General features: G+C 47.0%; 2 protein-coding genes across 4 annotated transcripts; one reads left to right on the top strand and one right to left on the bottom strand.

The window, feature by feature from the left end:
* The first annotated feature begins 230 nt into the window (after window positions 1-230).
* Window positions 231-25,103, top strand: dock6 (dedicator of cytokinesis 6). 2 transcript variants are annotated; one of them, XM_084037979.1, is made up of 49 exons: window positions 231-390; window positions 2,022-2,109; window positions 3,305-3,483; window positions 3,673-3,741; window positions 3,867-3,993; window positions 4,409-4,621; window positions 5,159-5,244; window positions 5,323-5,389; window positions 5,641-5,790; window positions 5,914-5,994; window positions 6,210-6,366; window positions 6,461-6,591; window positions 6,673-6,766; window positions 6,847-7,009; window positions 9,562-9,679; window positions 10,025-10,095; window positions 10,178-10,316; window positions 10,414-10,515; window positions 10,597-10,683; window positions 11,087-11,318; window positions 11,593-11,757; window positions 11,834-12,006; window positions 12,839-12,940; window positions 13,630-13,725; window positions 13,923-14,063; window positions 14,150-14,263; window positions 14,368-14,538; window positions 14,631-14,770; window positions 15,114-15,283; window positions 15,388-15,539; window positions 15,781-15,963; window positions 16,482-16,608; window positions 16,686-16,770; window positions 16,862-16,958; window positions 17,034-17,168; window positions 17,687-17,839; window positions 17,933-18,091; window positions 18,165-18,265; window positions 18,344-18,536; window positions 18,636-18,779; window positions 18,866-18,997; window positions 21,537-21,551; window positions 21,888-22,013; window positions 22,103-22,192; window positions 22,281-22,517; window positions 22,600-22,743; window positions 22,875-22,981; window positions 23,056-23,229; window positions 24,022-25,103. In XM_084037979.1, exons 1-49 carry the CDS (start codon window positions 341-343, stop codon window positions 24,062-24,064), a joined length of 6,273 nt encoding a protein of 2,090 aa, XP_083894105.1. In that variant the 5' UTR covers window positions 231-340; the 3' UTR covers window positions 24,065-25,103. The 2 variants fall into 2 exon arrangements, with proteins under 2 accessions (XP_083894105.1, XP_083894106.1); XM_084037980.1 differs by lacking the exon at window positions 12,839-12,940 and adding an exon at window positions 13,195-13,281.
* Window positions 7,601-9,445, bottom strand: angptl8 (angiopoietin like 8). Of its 2 annotated transcripts, XM_084037982.1 has the most exons (4): window positions 8,681-9,445; window positions 8,146-8,289; window positions 7,893-8,003; window positions 7,601-7,821 (listed from the first exon to the last, which is right to left on the bottom strand). In XM_084037982.1, exons 1-4 carry the CDS (start codon window positions 8,978-8,980, stop codon window positions 7,795-7,797), a joined length of 582 nt encoding a protein of 193 aa, XP_083894108.1. In that variant the 5' UTR covers window positions 8,981-9,445; the 3' UTR covers window positions 7,601-7,794. The 2 variants fall into 2 exon arrangements, with proteins under 2 accessions (XP_083894108.1, XP_083894107.1); XM_084037981.1 differs by having other exon boundaries at window positions 7,601-8,003.
* Window positions 25,104-25,715: the final 612 nt, after the last annotated feature.

Genomic DNA, 25,715 nt, shown 5'->3' on the forward strand with positions numbered 1-25,715 from the left:
CTGTAAAATTGGCGCCATCGAATTCCGTCTAATTTAATATGGAATAAGTGCAAGAAGCGAATCGTATTTTATTTTGAAGTATCACCGGATGTAGTGCGTGCGTCACGGCGGACTTGACGGTAACGGCCGTTGTTCGGCTCCTAGCCGCTAGGGGGAACAAGGACGATCCCCACGTCCCGGCTTGGAGAAGGAAGCGAGACACACACACACACACGCAAACACACACACACACACACACACAGACACACACACACCGGACGGGATCCGCCGAAGCCCAGGAGGAGGAGAGTACTTTCAGTTTGGACTTCTTCGGAGAGCGTGTTTACATGGAGGACGAGAAATGACATCTACCGCGAGCGAGAGGAGGGCGTTTGCTCACAAAATCAACCGGTGAGAACCGTAACCGAAGTTCGCGTTTTAACGGCTACGGCGCGTGAGAAGTGACCCGCCGGACACAGATAGCCACTATGCTAGGATTTGAAAAAAAAAACGCCACTCAGTGTAAACACAACAGTTAACGTCCCGCCGTGAAAACCAACGTCCACCGCCGTGTTCGAGCCCTCAGAAAGAAAAGAAAAGGCGTACACTTTGAAGAGTTAACCGACGGTGTTTTGTGTGTCCGTGAACGTAGCACCGCCGTCGACAATGATTGAGCTACTTAAGGATCACATTGTCGAGCCGAGGGCTAAACCTAATGACCCGCATGTATCTGGTGTGAGTTTTAAAAGCACACCGAGGGAAATGTTTACACAAAACACGTTAGAAAGTCGCATTAATTACGATGTTCTGTGTTGTCGCGTGAACGCATCGCAGGCTTTATTGTAGCAACCTGTTTCCACATGTTGTAAACGGGTTTCCTCTGGGAAGAAAGGGAGTACTACAGCATGGAAGGCTAGTAGGATTTAAATCCTCTTTATACTAAATACATATTGTATCGAATCCAGGCGAAATCCTCGAATATCTGTGAAAAGCAGTGAATAGCTTCGGTGTGTGTGGAAGTATTTGCAGCCAAGCACCTCGCTGTTTATATACATATGTGTATGTATGTGTCAATTAATCCAGAATCAGTTCAGCCTTCCAAATCCAGAAAACAAACCGGACGATTATCAACGACCTGCAGTTGAATGGAGAAAGATCATATCTGAACAGCAGTTATGATCCACTTTGGATGGAGCTCCATCACAAGGTGGATTTATTTTAGGTTAATGTACTAATGGCAGCCCGTTACTTTGTGTCTAAGCCTGTCCATCGTCATAACATATCCCTTTAGAGGCATCATCGACCCGTCTCTCCCTGCATTCCCAGTCCGTCTTAGTGGGACCGGACCATTGTTTAGTGCCGGATGCAGGAAAGGGTGGGAAGGGGTTTTCTGGATATTGCCTTCGCAGTCGATAGCTTCCCCTTTTTCCTGTTTTAGATTGAAGGCTTCAGAAAGTGTTTCCACCACTTTTGAGGACTGTAGTGCTCGTAAAATGTAAAAACCTGCGATGGGAGTAGAGCTCATAGGTCTTCTTCCCTGCCTTGCAGTCCATGTGTATTGACAGAATGAAGGCCAGAAGCGTAGCTATGTAATCACGAAGACCACGGTTTGGGAAACATTGAAGCCTTAGCAGCTGTGTATATGAGAGAAAGAGACAGTTTGTGGTTGTAGAGGAGCAGCTGCCTGCCGTCTCTGTGAGAGGAGTGTTTATTTTTCATGCTTTGTCTCTCTTTAAGCCTCCCATTTGCCGTTAGTACATAAAGGCCATGGCCAGTCTGGCTCTGTGCCGGCTCCCCGGAGCCAGATCGCCACCTCTCTGTGAAATCTGCTCCAGTCTCTACTCAGAACAGCTGCCGGCCTCCAGCTTCCATGACACCAGAAGCTGGAAACTTTTATCACAGACGTTCTGAGATCTTTAAATGGAGAATGAGATTCACCCAAATCATCACTAACCCTACACATCTTGACCATTCAGGATTTCTACTTGCTAAACGTGTGCCTTTGCTCTCTGTTTACCATCTGATGTCTCTTTCTTGCTCAGGACGGTCGCCGCCGAGGTCAGAAAACAAGTGTCCAGAGACTATGGCTCTCCCCAGCTGACCAAGAAACGAGGAGGCGTGCACCACCCTGTGAGTCAGCCCGTGTTTAACCTGCCCGTTCCCAGCCAGCAGGTTTAAAGCTCCAATTAGCACAAGTTGATGGGTGTAACTCTGAATTAGGGTTAAGTTTAGATCCACGGAGAGCAGATGGGTGTATTTGTAATTAGTGTTGACAGGAGACTTGAAGGGAGCTGCTTCTGAAACATGAGATACCTGCTCTCCTCACCTGTGTTGTTTACCAGCGAGGCAGGGTTTCTGGATGGCTGCTAGAGGAAACAGCGTTATATAACACGCTGTGTTTGGGAAAAGTCACAGGCATGGTGGTGGAGAAATGAGTCCAGCAGAAATGTACAATACTCTATGGAAGAAACAGACATAGCCTGCCTGTTTTTAATAGTACTTGTTTTAAATGTATTGATTTTTTATTGTATATGTAAAGTTTCTTTGAGAATCTTTGAAAAGCGCTATACAAATAAAATGTGTTATTATTATTATTATTATAGAGGTGATATAGAAAAGCTAAAGCGGTAATATTACCTGGACTAACACTTAGTGGTTTACATTTGGTGATTGAAGGCTGGAAGTCGAGTCTGTGGTGGATTTTGTCGGCTGTGACGTAAACAAAGGAATATCGGTGCATCTCTTCGAGATGGGAAGACTTGAGAACTGAAAACTGAAATATTATTCAGAAAAGAGCTGTCACAATATCAGCTTTACACTACACACTGATGTTATTGTGATATCTATTAAAATGATATCAGTCAAACTCATCTTTAACCTGGTTTATTGTGCATTTTGTCTCTTTTTTTGGCAAATGAATTACACTGAAAACACGAGTGTAGGGAGCTAGAGTGAGTGGGTGAAGATATATCGTATCTAATCCATGTGACAGAGAGCCAAATCTGAATGGCATGTTGAGTCACATGTTTAACTGGGTTTTCTTTGTTCCCCTTTGTGGGCTGATAAGCACTTCTTGATGAGCACAAGCACTGAAAATGTCCATTTTCATACAGTTTTTACCCGTACACTCTTCATTTGAAGTGATTATTAAATAATGTTCATGCAGATGTTCACAGGGCCTCTAAAGAAGATTCTACCTCTGGTTTTTTGTATCACTGTAACGGTCTATCCTGCAGGTTGTAAATCCTTCTGATCAGATTAGTGATGATGTCATCACGTCCGTGTCATAGTTGTTGGTACATAATAACCTGATGGTGATCGACAGCTGCCCCTGACGGAGGTGGTTGAGCCGGTGGACTTTGAGGAGTATGTGAGCAGCCACGCTCCGGGGGTGGAGCCCGGTCCACTTCGACAGCTGATGGAGTTCCCCCAGGATGACCTGGAGCTCCTCCCGCTGGACAAAGAGTGCATTACACTGGAGCCCCCGCTGCCTGAGGAGGAAGAGTGAGTCCAACACATCCCTCTGTGGTCTTTACACTTCCACACACACACACACACAGAGGATTAATATTACTGTAATGTAGGAACAAACCAACCCAGATAGGAACAAAGCCTTTGTGTCTGCGACACTGAAAGCACATAAATATTAAAAGCATGCTTTGCTCAATTATTAATGTGTGTTTTTGTATGCAGCTCCCTGGATCCCAGAGTGAGGGATGCCTTGGCAGTCTACACAGATGACTGGCTCGTCATTCAAAGAAAGTAAGTGGTGACAGTTGTGGCAGCAGCTCAATGAACCCACGGCACGTTTGGTCTGTTGTTTAAGACCGTGCACCACTTTCCCCTGTTCACGTGAGTGACCCTTCCTTTATTACTGCCTCCTGTAGATACCAGCGCTACAGCACGGTGTCCGCCCCTCACAGCTCTGAGCGGCAGCGGGAGAGGCAGCGAGGGCTTCTCAAACAGACCTTTGAGCTGGACGAGGCTGCTGCCACTGATCGCCAGGACGACCAGGTAGCCGATGGGGATGTTATCTCCACCGCTCAGTGACCACTCAGTCATTTTAGCTTCATTAAGCTCTTCTACTGTACACACAGTGTTGACAGAGTTGAAGCTGAGAGGCTTCACCTTTTAACAGCTGCACAAAGAGACGTGGAGAACAGCCAGCCCATGAAGCTTGTGTTTTATTATGATGGGGGAGGAAGTATGAATCATATTCTGCTCAGGGAGTTGATCATATGGAAAATGAGTAATGGATACACCTTGGCCATTATCCATTACACAGTCTCCATATGAGTCATATTAAATGCATAATCAGGTAATAGGATCTGTAGCACATTGTTTCTAAAACATCTGCAGTGAGCCCTTAATGGTGACATATTTGCCCGAAGGAGAACCAAACCACATGATGTCATGTCTGGTGTTTCAGGATGATGCAAAGCGCCGGTCGGTCAGCCTGGATGAGACGCCGCGGGGCAGCTGGGCCTCCAGCATCTTTGACCTGAAGAACTCCTCCCCGGACGCTCTGCTGCCGTCTGTTCTGGAACGTGCAGCCGCCGAGGACATGGACCGCCGCAATACCGAGGCACGCCTGCAGGGGCGCCACAGTGACCTGCTGGGCCTGTACCCTCCCCCTGATGAGGTCAGAATTACACCGTGGTGTACAGTATCTACCACATATAACCCCACATAAAAGAATCATCACCATGACTCACTAGATTATGTTACATGATAGTTTCTTAATACGCTGAGGGGAACTCTAGATCACACATTTAATGAGCGAGGTGGTCGTCTAAACCTTCCTCTAGTCACTAACTACTAACTGCACTGTGAGGGTTCAACGTTCACTTCACCTCAGACATCACTGCTAACAGAATACTTGGTTGGTAGATGAGTTTCCGTGTGCTCAGCTCAGGGTAACGTGATTGGATGTTCTCTGAAAGTGAAAGACAGAACTGTTTGCTCTCTGTTCTCTTTTCCTCACTCCATCCTTCTTCTTTTATATCCGTGTCCATGCTTTCTCTTTCTGTCGCTGCGTTGTCATGACATCTGTGTGTGTGTGTGTGTGTGTGTGTGTGTGTGTGTGTGTGTGTGTGTGTGTGTGTGTGTGTGTGTGTGTGTGTGTGTGTGTGTGTGTGTGTTGTGTGTGTTGTGTGTGTTGTGTGTGTGTGTGTGGCAGGATGAAGCAGTAGAGAGATGCTCGGCCCCTGAAGTGCCCAAGGAACACTGTGGCCAGAGGATCATGGTCAAGTGTCTGTCTCTGAAGTGAGTTTGGAGAATAACAGCTGCCCCCCCCCCCCCATGTTGTCCATATTTAACAGCTATACTTTGTATTGTTTTCAGGTTTGAAATAGAAATCGAGCCCATATTTGGAACGCTTGCCCTGTATGACGTCAAGGAAAAGAAAAAGGTATTTCTTTGTTCCAGCAGATCAGATGAATGTTCTTCCAACTCGACGTTCACTCAGTGAAGCAGCTTATGTAATGCTGAGCTCATACTTAACTAATCGAATTTCCTTTGTCTCAAAAAGGTCTAAGTGGTCTTGCGGTTTCGATCACTGAGTCAAAACTGAATTAAAATCCCTTGACGTGCATTTCCATTATCGTCTTTCCGTCCCCCCCCTTTGCTGTTTCCCGCTTATCTCCACCTTCCCTCCACCAGATCTCTGAGAACTTCTACTTTGACCTGAACTCGGATCAGATGAAAGGGCTGCTGAAGCCCCACACACCCCACATAGCCATCTCCACACTGGCCCGTTCTGCCATCTTCTCCATCACATACCCGTCCGCCGACATCTTCTTGGTCATCAAGGTAGTTAGAGAATCCACTTCCTACAGAGGACCATGTTAAAGTGGTTTCTTATTGGCTTTAATGCGGTTTAATTTCAACCAAACAAGTTCAACTGTGTGTTCTGTGTGTTATAACGTATTTCAGCTGGAGAAAGTCCTTCAACAAGGAGACATTGGAGAATGCTGTGAACCCTACATGGTCATGAAAGAGTCCGACTCCTCCAAGGTCTGAATCCAAAAATGTGTTGAATCTGTTGCAATGTTCAGGGCCGCCTGTCGGCATTAGTCCCTTTTACTGTCCAGTCAAAATCATTACTCAATTCTGTCTGGGTCGCTGCAATATTTACCGTGCTCTGAGCCAGGTCAGCTGTGTTTTTTAGGTTCATATCTAGATGATTTAGATGTTTTTGTTCATGGTATCTGCTGGTGTTCCTGCCACAGCACAAGGAGAAGCTGGAGAAGCTGCGTCTGCAGGCCGAGCAGTCATGCAGTCGCCTCGGCCATTTCCGAATGCCTTTCGCCTGGACGGCCATTCACCTGCTGAACATCGTCAGCAGTGTGGGAGGTCTGGATCGCTCGGACCCGGACTCTGACTCCGGTACCCCTGACTTCAAACACGTCCTCAGTTATACAGCGCCACGCATGTTAGCAGAGCAGTGTGGTGACGGTCATGTGATGTTTCCTCCTGCCAGAGCGGAAAGGTCACGGGACGTGGAACGAGAGGAAGAAGAAGGGCTTTGAGCGGATGAGTGTCGGCGATGAGATGTGTAACTTTGCCACCTTCCGTCCAGCAACACTGACCGTCACCAACTTCTTTAAACAGGTCAGACTCTGTCTCACTATAACTCTAACTCTATTGTAGTGCTGTTTGTGTGACCCCGGTCTGAACTCTGCTCTCATGAAGGAGGGGGACAGACTGAGCGATGAGGACCTCTACAAGTACCTGGCAGACATGCGCAGACCGTCCTCTGTCCTGAGACGCCTGAGGCCCGTCACAGGTAGGGAGATGTTCACGTGAAACGTACGGCGGGTTTGTTTCTCTGTCGGTGTGTATCCGTGACGTTTGTTCCTCCCTCAGCCCAGCTGAAGATCGACATCTCCCCGGCTCCGGACTCGCCTCATTACTGCCTGTCCCCGGAGCTGCTTCACGTGAAGCCTTACCCCGACCTGCGTGTTCGCCCCACCAAAGACGTGCTGGAGTTCCCCGCTCGCTACGTGTACACACCGCACACCACCTACAGGTGAGTGTGTGTCTGTCTCACACACACACACACACACACACGTATACACACCGCACACCACCTACAGGTGAGTGTGTGTCTGTCTCACACACACACACACACACACACACACGTATACACACCGCACACCACCTACAGGTGAGTGTTTGTCTGTCTCACACACACACACACACACACACACACGTATACACACACACACACACACACACACACGTATACACACCGCACACCACCTACAGGTGAGTGTGTGTCTGTCACACACACACACACACACACACACACACACACACACACGTATACACGCCACCTACAGGTGAGTGTTTGTCTGTCTCACACACACACACACACACACACACGCACGTATACACACACGTAAACACACACAAATCCATTCAGCCCTTCATGCCCGACTGGCTGCGTTTGTTTGGATGTAGATGTGAGACAGCGTCGTTCATCCATCACTTTAGTCTGTATTTTTAAGTTTAAATTGAAACACATTTTATTGATGTAATTGTTTTGTAAAATATATAAATACAAATAACAAGCTATTACATTCATGTTTTTCTATGTATTTACAAATAAAATCCTTTTACAGCTGAATTTGAATGTCTCTCTTTAAAAACAAATTTTACTAAGTAGATCAAAGTCCAGACAAACAACAACATGGATTTGTGATCTTAAGAGTGCTAACTAAAAGCTTCACGTACGGTCGATGTGAAGCTCGCGTTGCGGTCGGGAGGGAGTGCAGTGACATCACAGATCTGCGTGGACCTCGGCGGTGAATCTTAACTCCACTCTGTCATGGCTTCACTCTGGAAGAAGACAATAAAAGTGATGAATGAAAGGTGAAAACGGCACACGATGTTGTGAAGACGTGACTCACCATCGTCTGGAGTTTGGAGAGCTGCTCGTTCTGAGCCTCCATGTTTTCTCTTTGGAACTGGGTCAAATAGTGTAAACCTGTCAAGATGTTGGAGTGCTCCTCTGCCCGCTCCTAAAAAAGCCAAGTTAGAGTGACCTATTTACTGTCTGTCAATAGAGCAGGGACTGCTGTTCAAACATCTAACGGCTGCCTCTGTATTGACAAAGTGAATCTTGGCAGGCTGCTGTGACAGCGAGGCTGTTTCTTCTGATACCTGCAGCTCTCTGAAGCTGATGCTGGTGTTGACATACATCTCCAGCTTCTTCACTTTCCTCTCCAGCTCCGCCTCTTCTTGCTCCACGCCGGCCAGCCAGTCTTTAGTCCTCTTGGTCTGAGCCTGTTGCTTGGCCGTCTGGGCCTGTCAAGAGAGCATCTGCCCATGTTATCCTGATTCCAGCCGGCAGCCCACAGTGTGACATGCAGCTCTCTTATCTCAGATGAAAGGCTTACATTGATCCATATGCATCAGGGAGAATGCATACGGGTCGAACAAAAGAGTGCGATGGCCAAGCTGGAGAGGCGTGGGGTTTTCTGTATATGTGGGTTTGTGTTTGGAGACGAGCAGAGAGCAGCTCTGTTATGTCTGCTCAGCTGTTTTCTCCTCTGGAGAGCTGACAAACGAGCTTAATCTGATTTCACATACTTGACATAATGCCTCAATCTCCCTCGACTCCTGCATGCTCAGATTTGCAGTTTGATTGTAATTACACCACCATTCAACAGTTGTTTCCACAGTTGAGTTTGCTTACCTGCAGCAACTGGAGCACTTCTTTCATCTGCCTCTTTAACTCTGCAGCCTGCTCAGTCTGCTTCCCTAGCTTCTGCAGAGTCCCCTCATGGCTCCTCAGAGTCTGGCTGATTTTAGCTATCTTGGCCTCCGTGGCTTCATAAGCATAGTTAAGGGAGTCACCAAACTGTATGACCCCAAACATGAGCACGTTGACTTCCTCCTTTTGGGCGTCCTTGTCTTCCATCTGGCCAGGCTTCCTGAGCGGACCTGCATGGACCGCTGCTAAAGTCCCGGCCAAACAAAGCAGACCCCAGATCATCTTCACCAGTGGCTTACAGACGGCCGTCTAGTTGTTGTCTGGTCAGAAAACCCAGCAGCAATGAATGTGGTCTGAGCACCTTTTATTGTGCATGCAGGACCACGGTCAAACATTAGCTCGGCTGTGGTCCGATCACACGTACGTGGTCGTTTGAAGTTTAACCCCTGAGGGACTCCTTTTATCATTTAGCACAAACATAACTATATGTGGAACTCCCTGTGTTTGAAACAGGAAGTGTTTGATCATCTGTGCAGTACTTGATGTGATTTTGTGGTTGCATCTGGATAAACGGGTGAACTGAGCCGTTTCAAAGTGTGAACCGATGTTACCTCCGATGTTTACCTTGGACCAGAGTTAAGATGACATTCGCCAATTCAATCCTGGGTCACACTTTTCCCATGTGCACACATGACACGTTCTTTTCTGAGAATAAGAATATCACATGCTTTTGTAGGTTGTCAGGAACACAGCGAGCTGAAACCAGGTGTCAAAGTGTCCTCCTATTAGATTAGGATTTGCATTTCTTTTGTTCTGTCCTTCGTAGCTTTTCATCGGCTTCCTCGTGTCCTTTTGCCTTTCAGAAACTTGCTCTACGTTTACCCACAAAGTCTGAACTTCAGCAGTCGTCAGGGCTCCGTGAGGAACATCGCTGTGAAAGTTCAGTTCATGGCGGCCGAGGACCCCAGTCAAGCTTTGCCGGTGAGTCACAGTCGAGGAGAATAAGAATATAATGAGGAAGATGAGACTCCAGTCACAGAGAAGAGCTCGAGGCAGTGAAATAATATGCCATGTCTCTGTCTTCTTCGTTCAAAGTGGCTGACTTCTCAAAGCACAGAGGGAAGAACGTCTAGTTACATTTAGTGAGCTTCCATGTTTAACTAGAACTATTTTTATTTATGTAATAGCAAATGAGTGAATGGTATTTGTAGTTTGCATCAATAATGATCGTTAAATCCCTGGAAAATCCCTCATTAAGACACTAAACCGTTGAGGAATTGTGATTTAGTCTAGTCTAAAGAGCAGCTGTTTGTCCTGTTTGACCAGGTCATCTTTGGGAAGTCGAGTTGTGCCGAGTTCATGCAGGAAGCGTACACTCCCATCATCTACCACAACAAGTAAGCCCCGCCTCCAGCCGTCGACCTTCCACGTGAGTCTGTGACTTCCTGTTAAACACGCCGCTTCCCTCTGGCTCCGCAGGTCTCCTGAGTTCTATGAGGAGATGAAGATGAGGATTCCTGCCAACCTGACAGACAACCACCATCTGCTGTTCACCTTCTACCACATCAGCTGCCAGACCAAACAGAACACCCCCCTGGAGACGCCGGTGGGCTACACCGTGAGTCCCCCCCCCCCCCCGTCAGCTGGCCCACATTCAGTCTTCCTCCCACACCGACTCGTCCTAACGCTCCTTCTCTTCTCTCGCCATCATGCAGTGGATCCCTCTGATGCAGCACGGCCGGCTACGCACCGGCTCCTTCAGTCTGCCCGTCTCGGTGGAGAAGCCCCCGCCCAGCTACTCCGTGCTGACCCCCGACGTGAGTGTGTTTCAGGAGATCAGCTCGCCTGCCATCATGTGATGAGGTGTGTTCAATGAGCTGGGTGTCACTGTGCTGCAGGTCCAGCTCCCGGGCATGAAGTGGGTGGATAATCACAAAGGAGTGTTCAACGTGGAGGTGACGGCGGCCTCCTCGGTTCACACGCAGGTACGCTGGGGTGCTTTTCATGCTGCTGGTTCTGCTCCCCCGACCACCTTTAACAGCCACGTTGCTATGAGGTCATTGTCAGTGTGGGCGGTGCAGAAATGTATTTAATGATAACCTCCATAGTGAGTGGAAATGCTCACAGCTTTTATCCAAAGAGAATCAAACCAACAAATTACAGACAACTAAACAAACCAGTTCAACTGAAAGATGAAGATCCTTTCAATAATGTTGTGATAACATTTGAGCCCGTCAGTGGAATAAAAGCCCTTTTAGAGGACCAACATTGACTGTGAGCGTTTCCCTTTCTTCCTCAATACCAGACCAATCAGTCATTTAGAAAACATGGAACACAGGGTCCATGTGTTAAAGGTCCTCTTCATGGTGATTCTCTCGTTAACTCCAGGACCCCCACCTGGATAAGTTCTTCACCCTAGTCTACGTCCTGGAGGAGGGCTCCTTCCCCTTCCGCCTGAAGGACGTCATCATCTCCGAGGCCAACATGGAGGGGGAGCTGAAGGCCAGCATGGCTGCTCTGAGGGGGGCTCTGCTGGACACCTGTGTGAGGTTCCTGCACCAGCTGCTCAACAAGCTCATTCAGCTCATCATCTACCCGCCGGTCATCGGGGGGCAAATCGGTAAGTGAGTAGTGAAGGACGGCTCTGTGAGATGTGAAGTGCACTTCTCAGAAGGTGAACTGGTGGTTCTGATCATTTGAGTGGATGATGTGAAGTTCAATGATGATTTCCCTGCCTGTTAAAGTGTAGTCCTTTCTTCTCCCTCTGAAGTGCTCGGTCCTCGAGCTGGGAGACGCTCGTTCCTCTATACATTCCATTCTATACGTCACACTGCTGTAGTGTTTAGGTGAATTAGTGAAGCCTCTTGCTGCTCTCACTCTTCCTGTCTCTGCAGTGAACCTGGGCCGGGCTGCCTTCGAAGCCATGGCTTTGTTGGTCAACCAGATCCACAAGAACCTGGAGGGGAACCAGGACCAGCACGGCCGCAACAACCTGCTGGCGTCCTACATCCACTACTGCTTCCGCCTGCCGACCGCCGAGCCTGCCATCCCCCCGACAGGTGAGTCCCCCACCGGAGGTGTGAGCAGCTGAAAGAGAGCCTTTTGACATTTGTGTTCCTCCGTCTCCCTGAGAAGCCGGCATGCAGTCCTACGACATGCCCATGCAGTACGCCACCTTATCCAGAGCGACGGCCCGGCCCAGCAGCCTCCACCTGGCCCGCTCGAAGAGCATCAGCAACTCCAACCCAGACCTGGCCAGCACCCCGGTGTCTCCGGATGAGGAGGTGCAGAGGATCATCGGCAGCAAGGTGAGCTGCACCCGTCTTCTTCCTCTTCTTAGAGCTGCTCTGTTGCTGTCGTCGGTGTGTGGACGTTCTAGAAAGGCCTTAAAGTCCGGCTGGACCCTGAAAGCTTCAGTCATTAAAGAGGATTTGATTGCTGTGCAGCTTTTCTTTTTGTTTCCTATTCATTCTGATAAAACTCTGTATTACTGTAGAGTTTCCTTCAGAGTTTCCTCTCTATAAAGAACGCTGATTTAATAAAACAAAATCTGATGAATCACATTGTTCAAGATCTTCTTTTTCGGGGGATGACGTCATAAATAACAAACCTCAGTAAAAGCTTTGAATGTCAGTCCAGCCGTACCTTAACGTCATTTAGAAAGCACTTAAATAGTTGATATTCAGCTTTAGAGTTCTTCTCTTTTCTTGTTTTGTGAGAAATCCAGTAGTATTATAAATTGTTGTTGTTTAATGTGTACATTAATTTCATATGCCAATAGTTTTTAATAATAAACGTCTACACTGTTTGACCGTGAGATTAAAATGATGACGTCTGTGTTTTGATGGCTCTTATTCCCACTTTGTTGTGTTGCTGTGTCTCTTCACAGCAGATAAAGCTCAGGTTGTTCTGCTTGTTGCTCCTCTGTCCTTCCTGTGATTGGTTCAGTCCCTCCAGCCCTTCCTCTTCCTCTTCCTCTCTTCTGCGCTGCTTTCTCTGCTCATTCTCCTTTCTGTCCCAGTTTTCCCCTCTAAATGATACTGTGTGGTAATTCCCTTCCCCGTACTCACTGTGCCCGTGCCTCTCGCTGCCCTGTGTGTGTTTGTGTGTGTTTTGTGTGTTTCTGGTGGCTTACGGCAGGGTATTGACCGCTCCCACTCCTGGGTAAACTCTGCTTATGCCCCCGGGGGCTCCAGATCTGTGCTACGCCGAAACCCCAACTCCAGCTGTGAGCTCAAGCAGGTGCCAAATCCCTCCTCCTCCTCCTCCTCCTCCTCCTCACCTTCACCTTCACCAACTCCATCTCTGATCAACACTCGCGGGTCGTTTCCTCCCTCAGCTCTCGGAGGCTGTTACACTTTCACATTTCATCCCGTCACCGCCGACTAACAGCCCTGTTGTGTTAGAGAGACCCAGCCGTCCATTTTTATTCACCCCTTCTCACATCACTGTTGTCCTCATCTCCGTGTGTTCACCTCACCACCACTCCATGTCAGGCAAACGACCGCAGCAGCAATCGCATGTCTGCCTTTCTGGACAGCGTGGCCTTGTTTTCAGTTCCTACAAGGCAGATTACCAAGAAGGTAAAACTGACATCTACCATAACAAAAACACATGTCATTCCTCGTAACAAACTAATGTCCTCACATTCATCAACTCTCTGTGTCATCAACATGTATCACCATTCATGCATTTCATCAGTTGAATTCATGTTTAATAGTCTTTATTCTATGACAGAATTACTGATGACTTGATGTTATTCTTACTATCACTCTGACTATGAACACTTTGAATAAAGTTTTTGTTTTACCTGAATTGTGGACTGATGTCAGTCTTTTTACGGCTCATTCACACCTCTTTGATCTCAGTAGTTGGTCTAGCCTCTAACAGGCTGGTGGAGCTAACATGGGCTGTGTGTTGTTCCTGTGCAGCTGCTCCATGAGGAGCTGGCGTTGCAGTGGGTGGTCAGCACCAGCACGGTCAGGGAGGCGGCGCTGCAGCAGGCCTGGTTCTTCTTCCAGCTCATGGTGAGTTTGTCTTTGAACACTCGTTAAAGGGATGGTGTTGATTTTAACCTGTAGACAGTTAGCTGTCTGAACTATCCCTTTAAGAGTTTAAATCAGAAAACAAGCTTCAAAACACACACATAGAAATCCTTCTTATAGTCATAGCATAAGTAATCTTTCATCATGTGACTCGTTTTCTTCTTTGCCCTCTCGTCCAGACAAAGAGCATGACTCATCACTTATTCCTCACCTCCAAGTTGGACGTTGCCCGGCGTCAGCGTTTCCCGGACCGCTTCGTGGACGACATCGCGGCCCTGGTGTGTGCCGTCAGCGCCGACATCGCCGGCCGATACCACAAGGTGCCCGAGCCTCGCTACCTTCCCTCTGATGCTTGATGGTCTTCGTTGTGGTTGCTTTAAATAACCCGATGTCTGTTTTCTGGCAGGATGTGGAGCTCGTGGAGAGACTGAACTGCAGTCTGGCCTTCTTCCTGAATGACCTGCTGTCCCTCATGGACCGCGGCTTTGTGTTCAACCTCATCCGCTCTTATTACAAACAGGTGTCTAATTCCCTGTTTTCCTTTCATCTCCAACACTTAAAATCCCAGTACACACACACACACACACACACACGCTGTCTCAAACTAACCTGTGTATGAAACAGATTGCCAACAAGCTTCACACGGCCCAGAACCCCAGCTCTCTGAACGCCCTGAGGGTGGACTTCACTCGGATCGTCTGCAGCCACGAGCACTACGTCATCCTGAACCTGCCGTGCTCCACCCTCAGCCCTCCGGCCTCGCCCTCGCCCTCCACCTCCTCCACCACCTCACAGGTACGGGAGGGCGCTGGAAAACACAATCCCGCTGATTTAAACGGCTCATATTTGATTCTCATCCTCATCCTCGTGTGGCTTGTTGCATCCAGAGTTCAGCGTTTTCCAGTATGGTGCAGGACCAGGGTGTGGCCACCATGTTTGAGCTCTCCGTCCCTTTCCGCCAGCAGCACTTCCTGTCTGGCCTGCTGCTCACTGAGCTCTCTCTCATCCTCGATCCTGATGGAGAAGGGTAGGCTCCGTCTGGCTGCATGTATATAAACATCAGGAGTTTCATCCGGTGTCACAACTTTAAAATGAAATGCACTATAGCGTGGTGAAGTCCCGCCTTTCTCTGTCCGGTACACTGGACCTCAATATGAATTTCTGATGCATGTATTCCTATGGCGAGATGGAAATTATTTTCTGGTCCCGTTTGAATTGTGCCATGAATTTCACATATGTTGTTTGTGGTTTTTAAAGATAATTTTTCATGCAAAAAAAACCAAAAGGATTTATGAGGGGCGGGACTTGGCCACATGTGTACAGTGATAAACCCACCAGATGTGCTGATGGTTGTTTGTTTGTGTCCACAGGGTTTTCTTCCTTCATAAAAAGGCCATCAGTGCTGTTCACTCCCTGCTGTGCAGCCACGATGCAGACCCCCGTTACACGGACCCTCAAGTCCGAGCCCACGTCGCTCAGCTCTACCTGCCCCTCATTCCCATCGTCATGGAGACGCTGCATCAGCTGCATGACTTCACTGGTCAGCAGGAAACACACACACCCCTCCCCCCGCATCCATTTAATGAGCGCGTTGTTTTCATGTCCAGTCTTACTGCAGCTGAGAGTTTTCTTCTTTGTGTCCAGACTGCTCGCCCACTCGCGTCCGCCACACCTCGTCCCACGCCGACGACGCCGACCTGGACGGGGGAAACACTATCAGTCAGTCTGTTGCCATGGCGATCGCCGGCTCCCCTCTGCCGCATGTCAAAGCCAACCCGTTTGCCCTGCCCACAGTGGTGAGTGATAGCGGCGGGGGTCAGAGGTCAGAGGTCGGCGTCTGTGTGGGAGGAGATCACTCTCTAACTCCACACAGGCACTCATTCACAACATGTCTGCATCTCCCCGTGTTGCTGTTCTTCTCTGAAGTGCTGCTTTCAGCCTGTAGGGGGCTCTCTGTCCTTTCTCCTTTAGACTCTTTGTAAACAGCCATTTTGTCCTGAAGTAGAGCGGCACTGAGCCTGTGTGTGTGTTCACCAGGCCGGGCGTCAGTCCAGCTCCCTGTCGGCGGAGTGCAGCAGGACTCTGCTGGTGAGTTTCCTGTGGGTGCTGAAGAATGCCGACGCCGCTCTCCTGGAGCGCTGGGTGTCTGATCTGTCTGTGCTGCAAATCAACCGCCTGCTGGATCTGCTGCACCTCTGTGTGTCCTGCTTCGAGTACAAGGTAGAACCAGCAGGAGGTGTCTCCGCCAGATAGGACGGATCAATACAACCGATTTACAGATGCTTCATTGGGACACGCCACAGCTGCAGCGTGTCATCACCAAATAATCAGTTTTACTTTAGTTTCACAAAGAATAATCACATAGTTTTACCTCAAATCTTTTTCCATTTTTGTATATACATTTTTCTATGCATATTCACAGAAAGGTATTAAAAAGCCACAGTACTTGTGGGATGTAACTCAGTATGTATGTATGTGTGTATATATATATATATATATATATATATATATATATATATATATATATATATATATATGTACACTGTGTAGACACACTATATAGTTTTGTTTTTCTAAAGTGTTTGTGTTCTAAAATCTATTTTCCTGACCAGTTAACCTTTTTACCTTTTAAAGCTGTTAAACGTGTTGTTTTGGAGCTTGTATCTGTTGTTGACTGGAGTTTTCTTGAATCCATGTAATTCCCTGATCTCATTAGTGATGTTTGATGGTGATTGTAGGGGAAGAAGTCGCTGGAGAGGATCAACAGCCTGACATTTAAAAAGTCTCAGGACATGAAGGCCCGGCTGGAGGAGGCCATCCTGGGGACCATCGGTGCTCGTCAGGAGATGGTGCGCCGCTGCAGAGGTAACGTGGGAGTCAAGCTGCTGTTGTTGGAGGTGTTTCAGCCTTGGTGCTCATGGAAATGTCATTTACTCTTCCAGAACGGAGTCCCTACGGCAGTCAGGAGAACGTCAGATGGAGGAAGAACGTCACTCACTGGAGGCAAAACACAGACCGAGTCGACAAGTAGGTTTACATTCATAAAATGATGATTAATTAATGATAAACATGGAGTAATATGCCGTCTAAATAGTGCTTGAATGTGAAACTCTTCAAGGACTAAAGCTGAGATGGAGCAGGAGTCTGTGGTGGATGGAAACTTGGCGACCGAGGCCTCGCTGATCGTCCTGGACACGCTGGAGATCGTCGTCAAGGTAACGGCCTCATCCATCCTCACACACAGCTGCTGTCTACGTCGCCTGCTGTAACGTGCTGGTTGTCTCCGTCAGACTGTGGTGGCGTCGGAGCTGAAGGAGAGTGTTCTGGGTGGAGTGCTGAGAGTGCTCCTCCACAGCATGGCAGGCAACCAGAGCGCCCTCTTCCTGCAGCACTGCTTCACTACACAGCGGGCTCTGGTCTTCAAGGTACACACTGTGGAAAGTCTCTGTTATACTTTACTGTTGGTTTATTATTTTGTGGCGATCTAATGTAAATTCTGCTTAAAACAAATATTCTCAGTCACTGAATACACGTGTGATTTCTCTCCCACACCGACTCATTTTAACACTCTTCAGGGGAAATAAACACCAAAATGTACATTTACTTCAAAGACTACTTCACTGACAAAGTGATCATTTGTATATAAACCCCATGTTACCTTAAATTAAATGCTGTTTTTCTGCCTGCCTTCGGGGTGAAAAGAGAATCAAAACGGGGAAAAGTCTTTAACTTCAATCCATCAAGACTTTTCTCTGTTTTTGGATTCTTTGTTCACCTTGGAGGCAAAAACGAAGCTTTCTCCAACCGTTCAAAGTAACACGGTGTGTGTGTGTGTGTGTGTGTGTCCGTGTGTGTGTGTGTGTCTGTGTGTGTGTGTGTGTCTGTCTGTCTGTGTGTGTGTGTGTGTGTGTGTGTGTGTGTGTGTGTGTGTGTGTGTGTGTAGTTCCCAGAGATGCTGTTTGAAGAGGACACGGAGCTTTGTGCCGACCTCTGCCTGCGTCTGCTGCGTCACTGCAGCAGCAGCGTCGGCTCAGTGAGAAGCCACGCCTCCGCCTCGCTCTACCTGCTCATGAGGCAGAACTTTGAGATTGGAAACGTGAGTCTGCACGCTGTCTCTGCATTGTAGATCATTGGAATGTGAGGGTTCTTGGTATAACCAGCGTCACAATCTGTCTTAACTTTTAAACAGAACTTTGCTCGAGTGAAGATGCAGGTCACGATGTCCCTGTCGTCACTGGTGGGAACGTCCCAGAACTTCAACGAGGAGCATCTTCGTCGCTCGCTCAAGACGATCCTGACGTACGCCGAAGAGGACCTGGAGCTGCGTGACACGCCTTTCCCAGAGCAGGTCTGTAAAGTCTCGCCTGGAGCTGCTCGGATGGATAAGACTCGTATCCTGATGTGATGATTTCAAACTGCAGGTCCAGGATCTGGTGTTCAACCTGCACATGATTCTCACCGACACCGTGAAGATGAAGGAGCATCAGCAGGATCCCGAGATGCTCATTGACCTCATGTACAGGTACTGAGAGGCACTTCAATCAGGAATACAGCAAGAAAGGGTCAGAAATACAACCCCTATGTTTGGGTTCTTACTCAGGATTGCAAAGGGCTACCAGAACTCTCCGGACCTGCGTCTGACGTGGCTCCAGAACATGGCAGGGAAACACTCTGAGAGGGGGAACCACGCTGAGGCTGCCCACTGTCTGGTGCACAGCGCGGCGCTGGTGGCCGAATACCTCAACATGCTGGAGGACTGCCGCTACCTGCCCATCGGCTGTGTCACGTTCCAGGTCAGTGCAGAGTCGCACCACTTACAGAAGTCTGAATCAGATGGGGGGTCGTCCCAAAACTGGACCACCGTTGGCTTCATATTGGGTTGTATTCCACAGAATATTTCGTCCAACGTATTGGAAGAGTCGGCCGTATCGGATGACGTGGTGTCTCCGGAGGAGGAGGGCATTTGTGCTGGGAAGTACTTCAGCGAGTCTGGTCTGGTGGGCCTCCTGGAGCAAGCAGCCGCCTCCTTTAACATGGTACGACTCATTCTCCTGGCAGCCTGTGTGTCCACACCAGGAGCACTGTGTGTAATCTGGCTCTCCGTGGTGCTGTGACCCCCCAGGCCGCCATGTACGAGGCCATAAACGAGGTGTACAAGATCCTGCTGCCCATCCATGAAGCCAACAGAGACTTCAAGAAGCTGGCTGGAGTCCACGGGAAGCTGCAGGAGGCCTTCAACAAGGTCTACAACCAGGTGAGTGGTCCCTGAAAGCAGCAGCAATGGGTCATTCCGTGTCATTTCATCAAATGCTTCCCACCTGACCATCTTAGAATGTCCTGAAAAAATTTGAGTACAAAGACACACTTGTTAATAGGACAAATCCAAAATATTAGGTCTCTACTGTCAACAGTTTTCTCATGAAACATCATTGAATGAAGGGTAGTTTAGACGGTTTTTGGCATCATACAGAGTATATCTGTTACTAATAGCCTCCAGACCTGAAATATCAGGGGTGTAGCTCAATGATAACCTAGTATGGTAGGTACTTAAAATGTGGCTTGTTGAAATAAAGTAGTACATTTGAAGAGTGGCTGAGCTCCCATTTTTACAGATAAAAGACTTCTATCACTTCTGCCTCTATCTCTGGTGTTAGCTTAAACATTCTACAAAATATGGTCTCTCTCAGATTATTAGTTTCACAGATATTAAGGCTCAAAAATGGAAGTTAACACATCTTTGCCCAACTTCAGAGTCATATTCCAAAAAACTGACAACACGCATCAGGTCTAAACGTACTTTTTTTGAAAGATCATATTCTTGTTAAAATCATATTAAAAAATCAGGAGGGTGTTTTGCCTCAATTTGTCGCAGTGATTTTTTAAAATCCTGATATTGGTGGGGTTTTTGTGGCCCGTTTTGGTACTGCATGTCATAATAGCCTACCAGTAAACATCACAGGAGGGCAATTCAAATGTGTTTTTTACCATTTACCAAAGACTTACATGTGACTAAATACTACTGATAAATTTAGCCTTACGAAAACATTCAAATGTAGCACAGTTGTAGTTACAGAGGCAATAAGTCCTTGAATGTGAGTTAAACATGCTGAAAGCAGCTTTTAATGTCTTGAACCATGAACAAACATAGCATAATATTGAAGACTGTACATTTTGTCATACTTTAAGTATATAAATTACACAACCAAATCAAATAGTAATCTTAATTTGAGCATAAGATTTTACATTACAGTACAAAAGTCTCCAAAGTTTGATATTGAATAACAGTTTCTCTCTATGCTCACTGTGAGGGATCACACATTTTTCATCTTTTAGATCCAATTCCTTCGTCACATTCATTAATTTGGCAGTCAGTTTAGAAATTGTCTAATGTACATCTCTGCTCTGTTGTGCTCATCTTTTTTGATGGCATACATGCGCCCAGTTTCTGTAGAGGGAACGTCAAATCTTGCAATTCTATGCTGCAGTGGAACATTGCACATCTTCTCTTCTTGGCCAGTAGAAACTCTTGGCAGGGCCATGTGGGTGCATGAACTGAACCAGTACATCTTCATCTTGATCTGAAACATCTCTGATACTTCCTATCCACCATTTCTGATCATAACTCACATATTGTCTCATAGTGAGCACAGAGACAAACTGTTATTCAATATCAAACTTTGGAGACTTTTCTACTGTAATGTAAAATCTTTATGCTCAAATTAAGATTATTATTTGATTTGGTTGTGTAATTTATATACTTAAAGTATGACAAAATGTACAGTCTTCAATATTATGCTATGTTTGTTCATAAGACATTAAAAGCTGCTTTCAGCATGTTCAACTCACATTCAAGGACTTATTGCCTCTATAACTACAACTGTGCTACATTTTAATGTTTTTGTAAGGCTAAATTTATCAGTAGCATTTAGTCACATGTAAGTCTTTGGTAAATGGTAAAAAACACATTTGAATTGCCCTCCTGTGATGTTTACTTGTAGGATAATAAGACATGCAGTACCAAAAACGGCCACAAAAACCCCACCAATATCAGGATTTTAAAAAATCACTGCGACAAAATGAGGCAAAACACCCTCCTGATTTTTAAATATGATTTTAACAAGAATATGATCTTTCAAAAAAAGTAAGTTTGGACCTGATGCGTGTTGTCAGTTTTTTGGAATATGACTCTGAAGTTGGGCAAAGATGTGTTAACTTCCATTTTTGAGCCTTAATATCTGTGAAACTAATAATCTAAGAGAAACCATATTTTGTAGAATGTTTAAGCTAACACCAGAGATAGAGGCAGAAGTGATAGAAGTCTTTTATCTGTAAAAATGGGAGCTCAGCCACTCTTCAAATGTACTACTTTATTTCAACAAGCCTCATTTTAAGTACCTACCATACTAGGTTATCATTGAGCTACACCCCTGATATTTCATGTCTGGAGGCTATTAGTAACAGATATACACTGTAGAAATTTTGAAGGCCACAGGTGAGATAGTTTTCCAGATAATGCCGTTTAAAAATGGCTTTTCAGAGTATGATGCCAAAAACCGTCTAAACTACCCTTCACTCAATGATGTTTCATGAGAAAACTGTTGACAGTAGAGACCTAATATTTTGGATTTGTCCTACTAACAAGTGTGTCTTTGTACTTGAATTTTTTCAGGACATTCTGAGATGGTCAGGTGGGAAGATTTTCAGAAATTTGATGAAATGACACGGAATGACCCCAATGTTAAAAAGTTAACTTCACCCTCCTCATGTGTCTTTTCTTCTGTTTCCTTTTCCAGAGTTCAGGATGGGAGGTAACACATTCCTCTGTTATATCCAGTTCATTTCAGGTCAAAGGCATTCTTTTAGTTTAGTACTGACCATGTTTTCTTTCTCCGTCCTTGCTGCTCCTCTGCCCTCCTGTTTAATGACATATTACCGGTGAGTGCTTTCACACTTCCCACCATTTCCATCCCTTTATGTCGCCCTCCTTCTGTGCTGACACACATTACAGCTGAGTTATTACTTAATATTTAATACTCTGTTTTTACCCATTGAAATGGTCCGAGGCTGCAGAACAGCAAATTTAAATATTAAAGGGCTGGTGACCTCTGAACTCATCTCCTCTTTCTGCCGTCTTCAGTGTTCAGAGAATGTTCGGGACCTACTTCCGGGTGGGTTTCTACGGCTGCCGGTTCGGAGACTTGGATGAGCAGGAGTTCGTCTACAAGGAGCCGTCGATCACCAAGTTAGCTGAGATCTCCCACAGACTCGAGGCACGTTCCCCGCTCCGGACACGAGCAAAGATGTCGTTGTGTTTTATGAGAATCAGATTTGTAAAGATGATCATCTCTGTGGTGCACAGGAGTTCTACTCGGAGAGGTTTGGGGATGACATGGTTGAGATTATCAAGGACTCCAACCCGGTGGACAAAAACAAAATGGATCCCAACAAGGTAACATATTATTTATATATATATTTATATTAAACTTCCACACACACAGACAAACACAGCCCAGTGTCCTGATGACGGTGTGTTTCAGGCCTACCTCCAGATCACCTACGTGGAACCGTTCTTCGACACATACGAGCTGAAGGAGAGAATCACCTACTTCGACAAGAACTACAACCTGCGTGCGTTCATGTACTGCACGCCCTTCACCCTGGACGGCCGCGCCCACGGCGACCTCAACGAGCAGTACAAACGCAAAAGCGTCCTGACGACGTCTCACGCCTTCCCTTACATCAAGACCCGCATCAACGTCATCCACAAGGAGGAGGTGGCTGTCTGTTCTGGGGGGGTTTCCATCGGGTGTTAAAAAGACAGTCCTATAACTATTCCTGCTGTCTCCGGTTCTCCAGGTCATCCTCGTTCCCATGGAGGTGGCCATCGAGGACATGCAGAAGAAGACTCAGGAGCTCGCCTTTGCTACAACACAAGACCCTGCAGACGCCAAGATGCTGCAGATGGTGCTGCAGGGCTGCGTGGGCACCACCGTCAACCAGGTGCCTGTAGATACATGTATAACCATGATCATCCCACACGCTCCGGAGTATTAACCCCATCATAATGGGGCTGAGAGTCAGACGAGCAGTGACATTCCTCAGCAGATATGTAACGCCGTCTCCCCCGACAGGGCCCCCTGGAGGTGGCGCAGGTCTTCCTCTCAGACATTCCTGATGACCCGAAGCTGTTTCGACATCACAACAAACTGCGCCTCTGCTTTAAAGACTTCACTAAGAGGTGATGACACACACAAACCGCTGTGTACCTCATAAAAACCCACAAGTCCAACTCCCTTTGTCTTTCCCGTGCAGGTGTGAGGATGCCCTGAGGAAGAACAAAGCCCTGATTGGACCAGACCAGAAAGAGTACCACAGAGAGCTGGAGAGGAACTACAATAAACTGAAAGAAGCTCTGGGTCCTCTCATCAACCGCAAGATCCCCCAGCTGTACAGAACCCTGCCGGCGCCGACCACACAACCACAACGGTAACCTGAACACACGGAGGTCGCTGCTGCGTGATGACAGAGTACAGCACCTGCATGCTGTAATGCTGAGGACTCTTTTAACGTGCTGCATTCCAAATGCACAGCTCATCTATTGCCTCCATATGGCTCTCAACATGGCGACGGCTGAGCCAAGAGCTAGCAGCTACCAGTACAAACAACAGCAACAGTGCTTTCAGAGGTAGCAGCGTTGACCTGAGGGGGAACCGGAGAACGGTGGCTAGGCAGCGTAGCGACCACGCGCACGCCACACAGGGCTCACGTGCACTAACGTACGTGCACTAACGACGTGCACTAGGGTACGTGCACTAACATACGTGCACTAACGACGTGCACTAATGACATGCACTAACGTATGTGCACTAACGTACGTGCACTAACGTACGTGCACTAACGACGTGCACTAACGTACGTGCACTAACGTACGTGCACTAACGTACGTGCACTAACGTACGTGCACGGCCGGCCCGGCTACGTAAACGTAACAGACGCTCTGATGACAGCACACAGAGGGAGACGATGAGGAAACTCCACAGAGCTGAACGCTGTGCTGCTGTATTCACGCTCTGAATTTGGAATCAGCACCTTTTAAGAAATAGTTAATAGACATGAAACATTATATTGAGATACACGGTCCCGTAGTGATAATACTCTGTGAGCTTTCGTTTTAGATTCAGCAGAATTTACCTCCTAGAATGAATGAATAAGTATTAGACGCTCCTTAATTCTGCAGGTTGATCACCAAAACACTGTGTCTGGTCTTTTCTCTCCCAGGAACTCCTACAGCCGGTCGAGTCTCCGCAGAGTCGACTGTTGAGGCAAAGCCGACCGGACAACAAGAAAAAAGCTTTAGAAATGAGCCACTTCTCCTCCATCTGTTCCCCTCCCCCCCACCGTGCTGCTCACCAACTGTCACAGGCATGGTCCTCCTCCGCGTCCAGCTCGGAGGAGGACCATCCCCCCCCCCCCCCCCCCCCACCACTCACACCTCGGCTGTTTGTACTGGAAGGTTATCTGCACCGTAAACATCCAACGTTCGGAGCGCTTTAAACCCAAAGTGGTCTCGTCACTAATCTCTCTGAGCTGGATCTGGTTTTAAGGAAGTTTTAACAGGACCAGAGCTGCCAAACACATGTTGCATCCAAATCATTTCTGAGCATATCTGTTTTCCTTTAAAGATGCTGGAGTTTTGTCCATTTTGTGCCGTGGCCTTATTGAATTTGTTTCTGCCAGACTCGTTATTTAATAGTCCCAGGGAGCTTTCTCTTCTTATCAACAGACCAAATAACTGACATTCCCTGTTCACCAGTTGTCACATGTATCTGCCCATCTCTGGTTCTAAGAATTCATGAAAGCAGCGCTGGGATCAGCCTCTAGTCCGAGTCCAGCAGCATGGCGGTCTCGTTTCAGCCGTAGAAGGAAAAGGATTGTTGGAGTGGGCTCAGAGGCAGGGTGGGGTGTTTAAATGTTTGTTTTTTAACTGTGAAATATCTTGAAATGCACTGCAGTCGGATGGGATGTCGCTCACCGAGGCGTTGCCGTCGGCGACCCTGCAGCTCAGTCTGAAACCTGAATACTTTAATGTGTGGTGGAAGTCTTCTTTTGACTGCATTGGATCTGCAGATGTCTGGCTGTGGCACATTTACTATATTAATTCTACATATTTCTACTACTGTATCCAATTATATTGCACTATTGTAAACAAACTGCCGCACATTAACACTGTAACTACTAAAGATCTGTGCTTTTGTTATTTTACAAGGCTGGAAGCTGTTTTTTTTACCAATTAGATAAACATTTTTTTATTTATTTACACTGTCTTTTTTTACTGCCTTCTATTAAATGTTTCTTCCGAAGCCTCGTCTTTTATTTGTGTGCAGCTATGAAGCAGTATTATGTATTTATCACAGTACTGAGACGAGCAATAACTGAAAGTATGCAATAACCTCTTAAATCCCGGCATTGACTCTACTGTTGGTGTCACATTGTAATATAGCAGGTTTTGATTATCATATATATTTGATATTGTAATTAATTGCACGTTACGGTCCTGCTAACATGCTTCAGATGTTACATAATATTGAGTTAATGACTCATTTATTGAGACGGCTGTCGTCCCGTTCCAACCCCGTCCTGAAGTAAATATAATCCTTCTCTTGCCTCCGACTCTTTGATCGTTCCATCGGCACCCTTGGGACTGAACATGACCGTCATGACCTCAGGTAACCCTCGATGACATCATCCATGACTCTGGTTACCTGCTGAAACTCCCACATCTTCATCCGGCTGCATTCTGCTGCTTGGCTTCATGTCTTATGTTTAATAGCTGATGTTGCAGTCGAACATGCATGAATATATTTTTCTCTTGTGTTTTCGTTGCAGATACAGGACTATCAGGACTTGACCTTTGGCCAACATGTGGCATTCTTCTGTGTGATTAAATGAACCGCCATTAACTGATAGAACAG

The sequence above is a fragment of the Eutrigla gurnardus genome (assembly GCF_963514095.1).
Source record: "Eutrigla gurnardus genome assembly, chromosome: 20".
Taxonomy (NCBI): Eukaryota; Metazoa; Chordata; class Actinopteri; order Perciformes; family Triglidae; genus Eutrigla; species Eutrigla gurnardus.

What these genes read in the sequence shown, in the direction of transcription:
- dock6 (XM_084037979.1), top strand. Translation starts at nt 341, where the DNA reads ATGACATCTACCGCGAGCGAGAGGAGGGCGTTTGCTCACAAAATCAAC. An exon ending in AGACGCCGGTGGGCTACACC is followed by an intron (nt 10,317 to 10,413) that starts GTGAGTCCCCCC and finishes GCCATCATGCAG; the next exon opens with TGGATCCCTCTGATGCAGCA. An exon ending in AGAGGATCATCGGCAGCAAG is followed by an intron (nt 12,007 to 12,838) that starts GTGAGCTGCACC and finishes GGCTTACGGCAG; the next exon opens with GGTATTGACCGCTCCCACTC.
- angptl8 (XM_084037981.1), bottom strand. Translation starts at nt 8,980, where the DNA reads ATGATCTGGGGTCTGCTTTGTTTGGCCGGGACTTTAGCAGCGGTCCAT. An exon ending in AAGTGCTCCAGTTGCTGCAG is followed by an intron (nt 8,290 to 8,680) that starts GTAAGCAAACTC and finishes CTCTCTTGACAG; the next exon opens with GCCCAGACGGCCAAGCAACA. An exon ending in TCAGCTTCAGAGAGCTGCAG is followed by an intron (nt 8,004 to 8,145) that starts GTATCAGAAGAA and finishes TGGCTTTTTTAG; the next exon opens with GAGCGGGCAGAGGAGCACTC.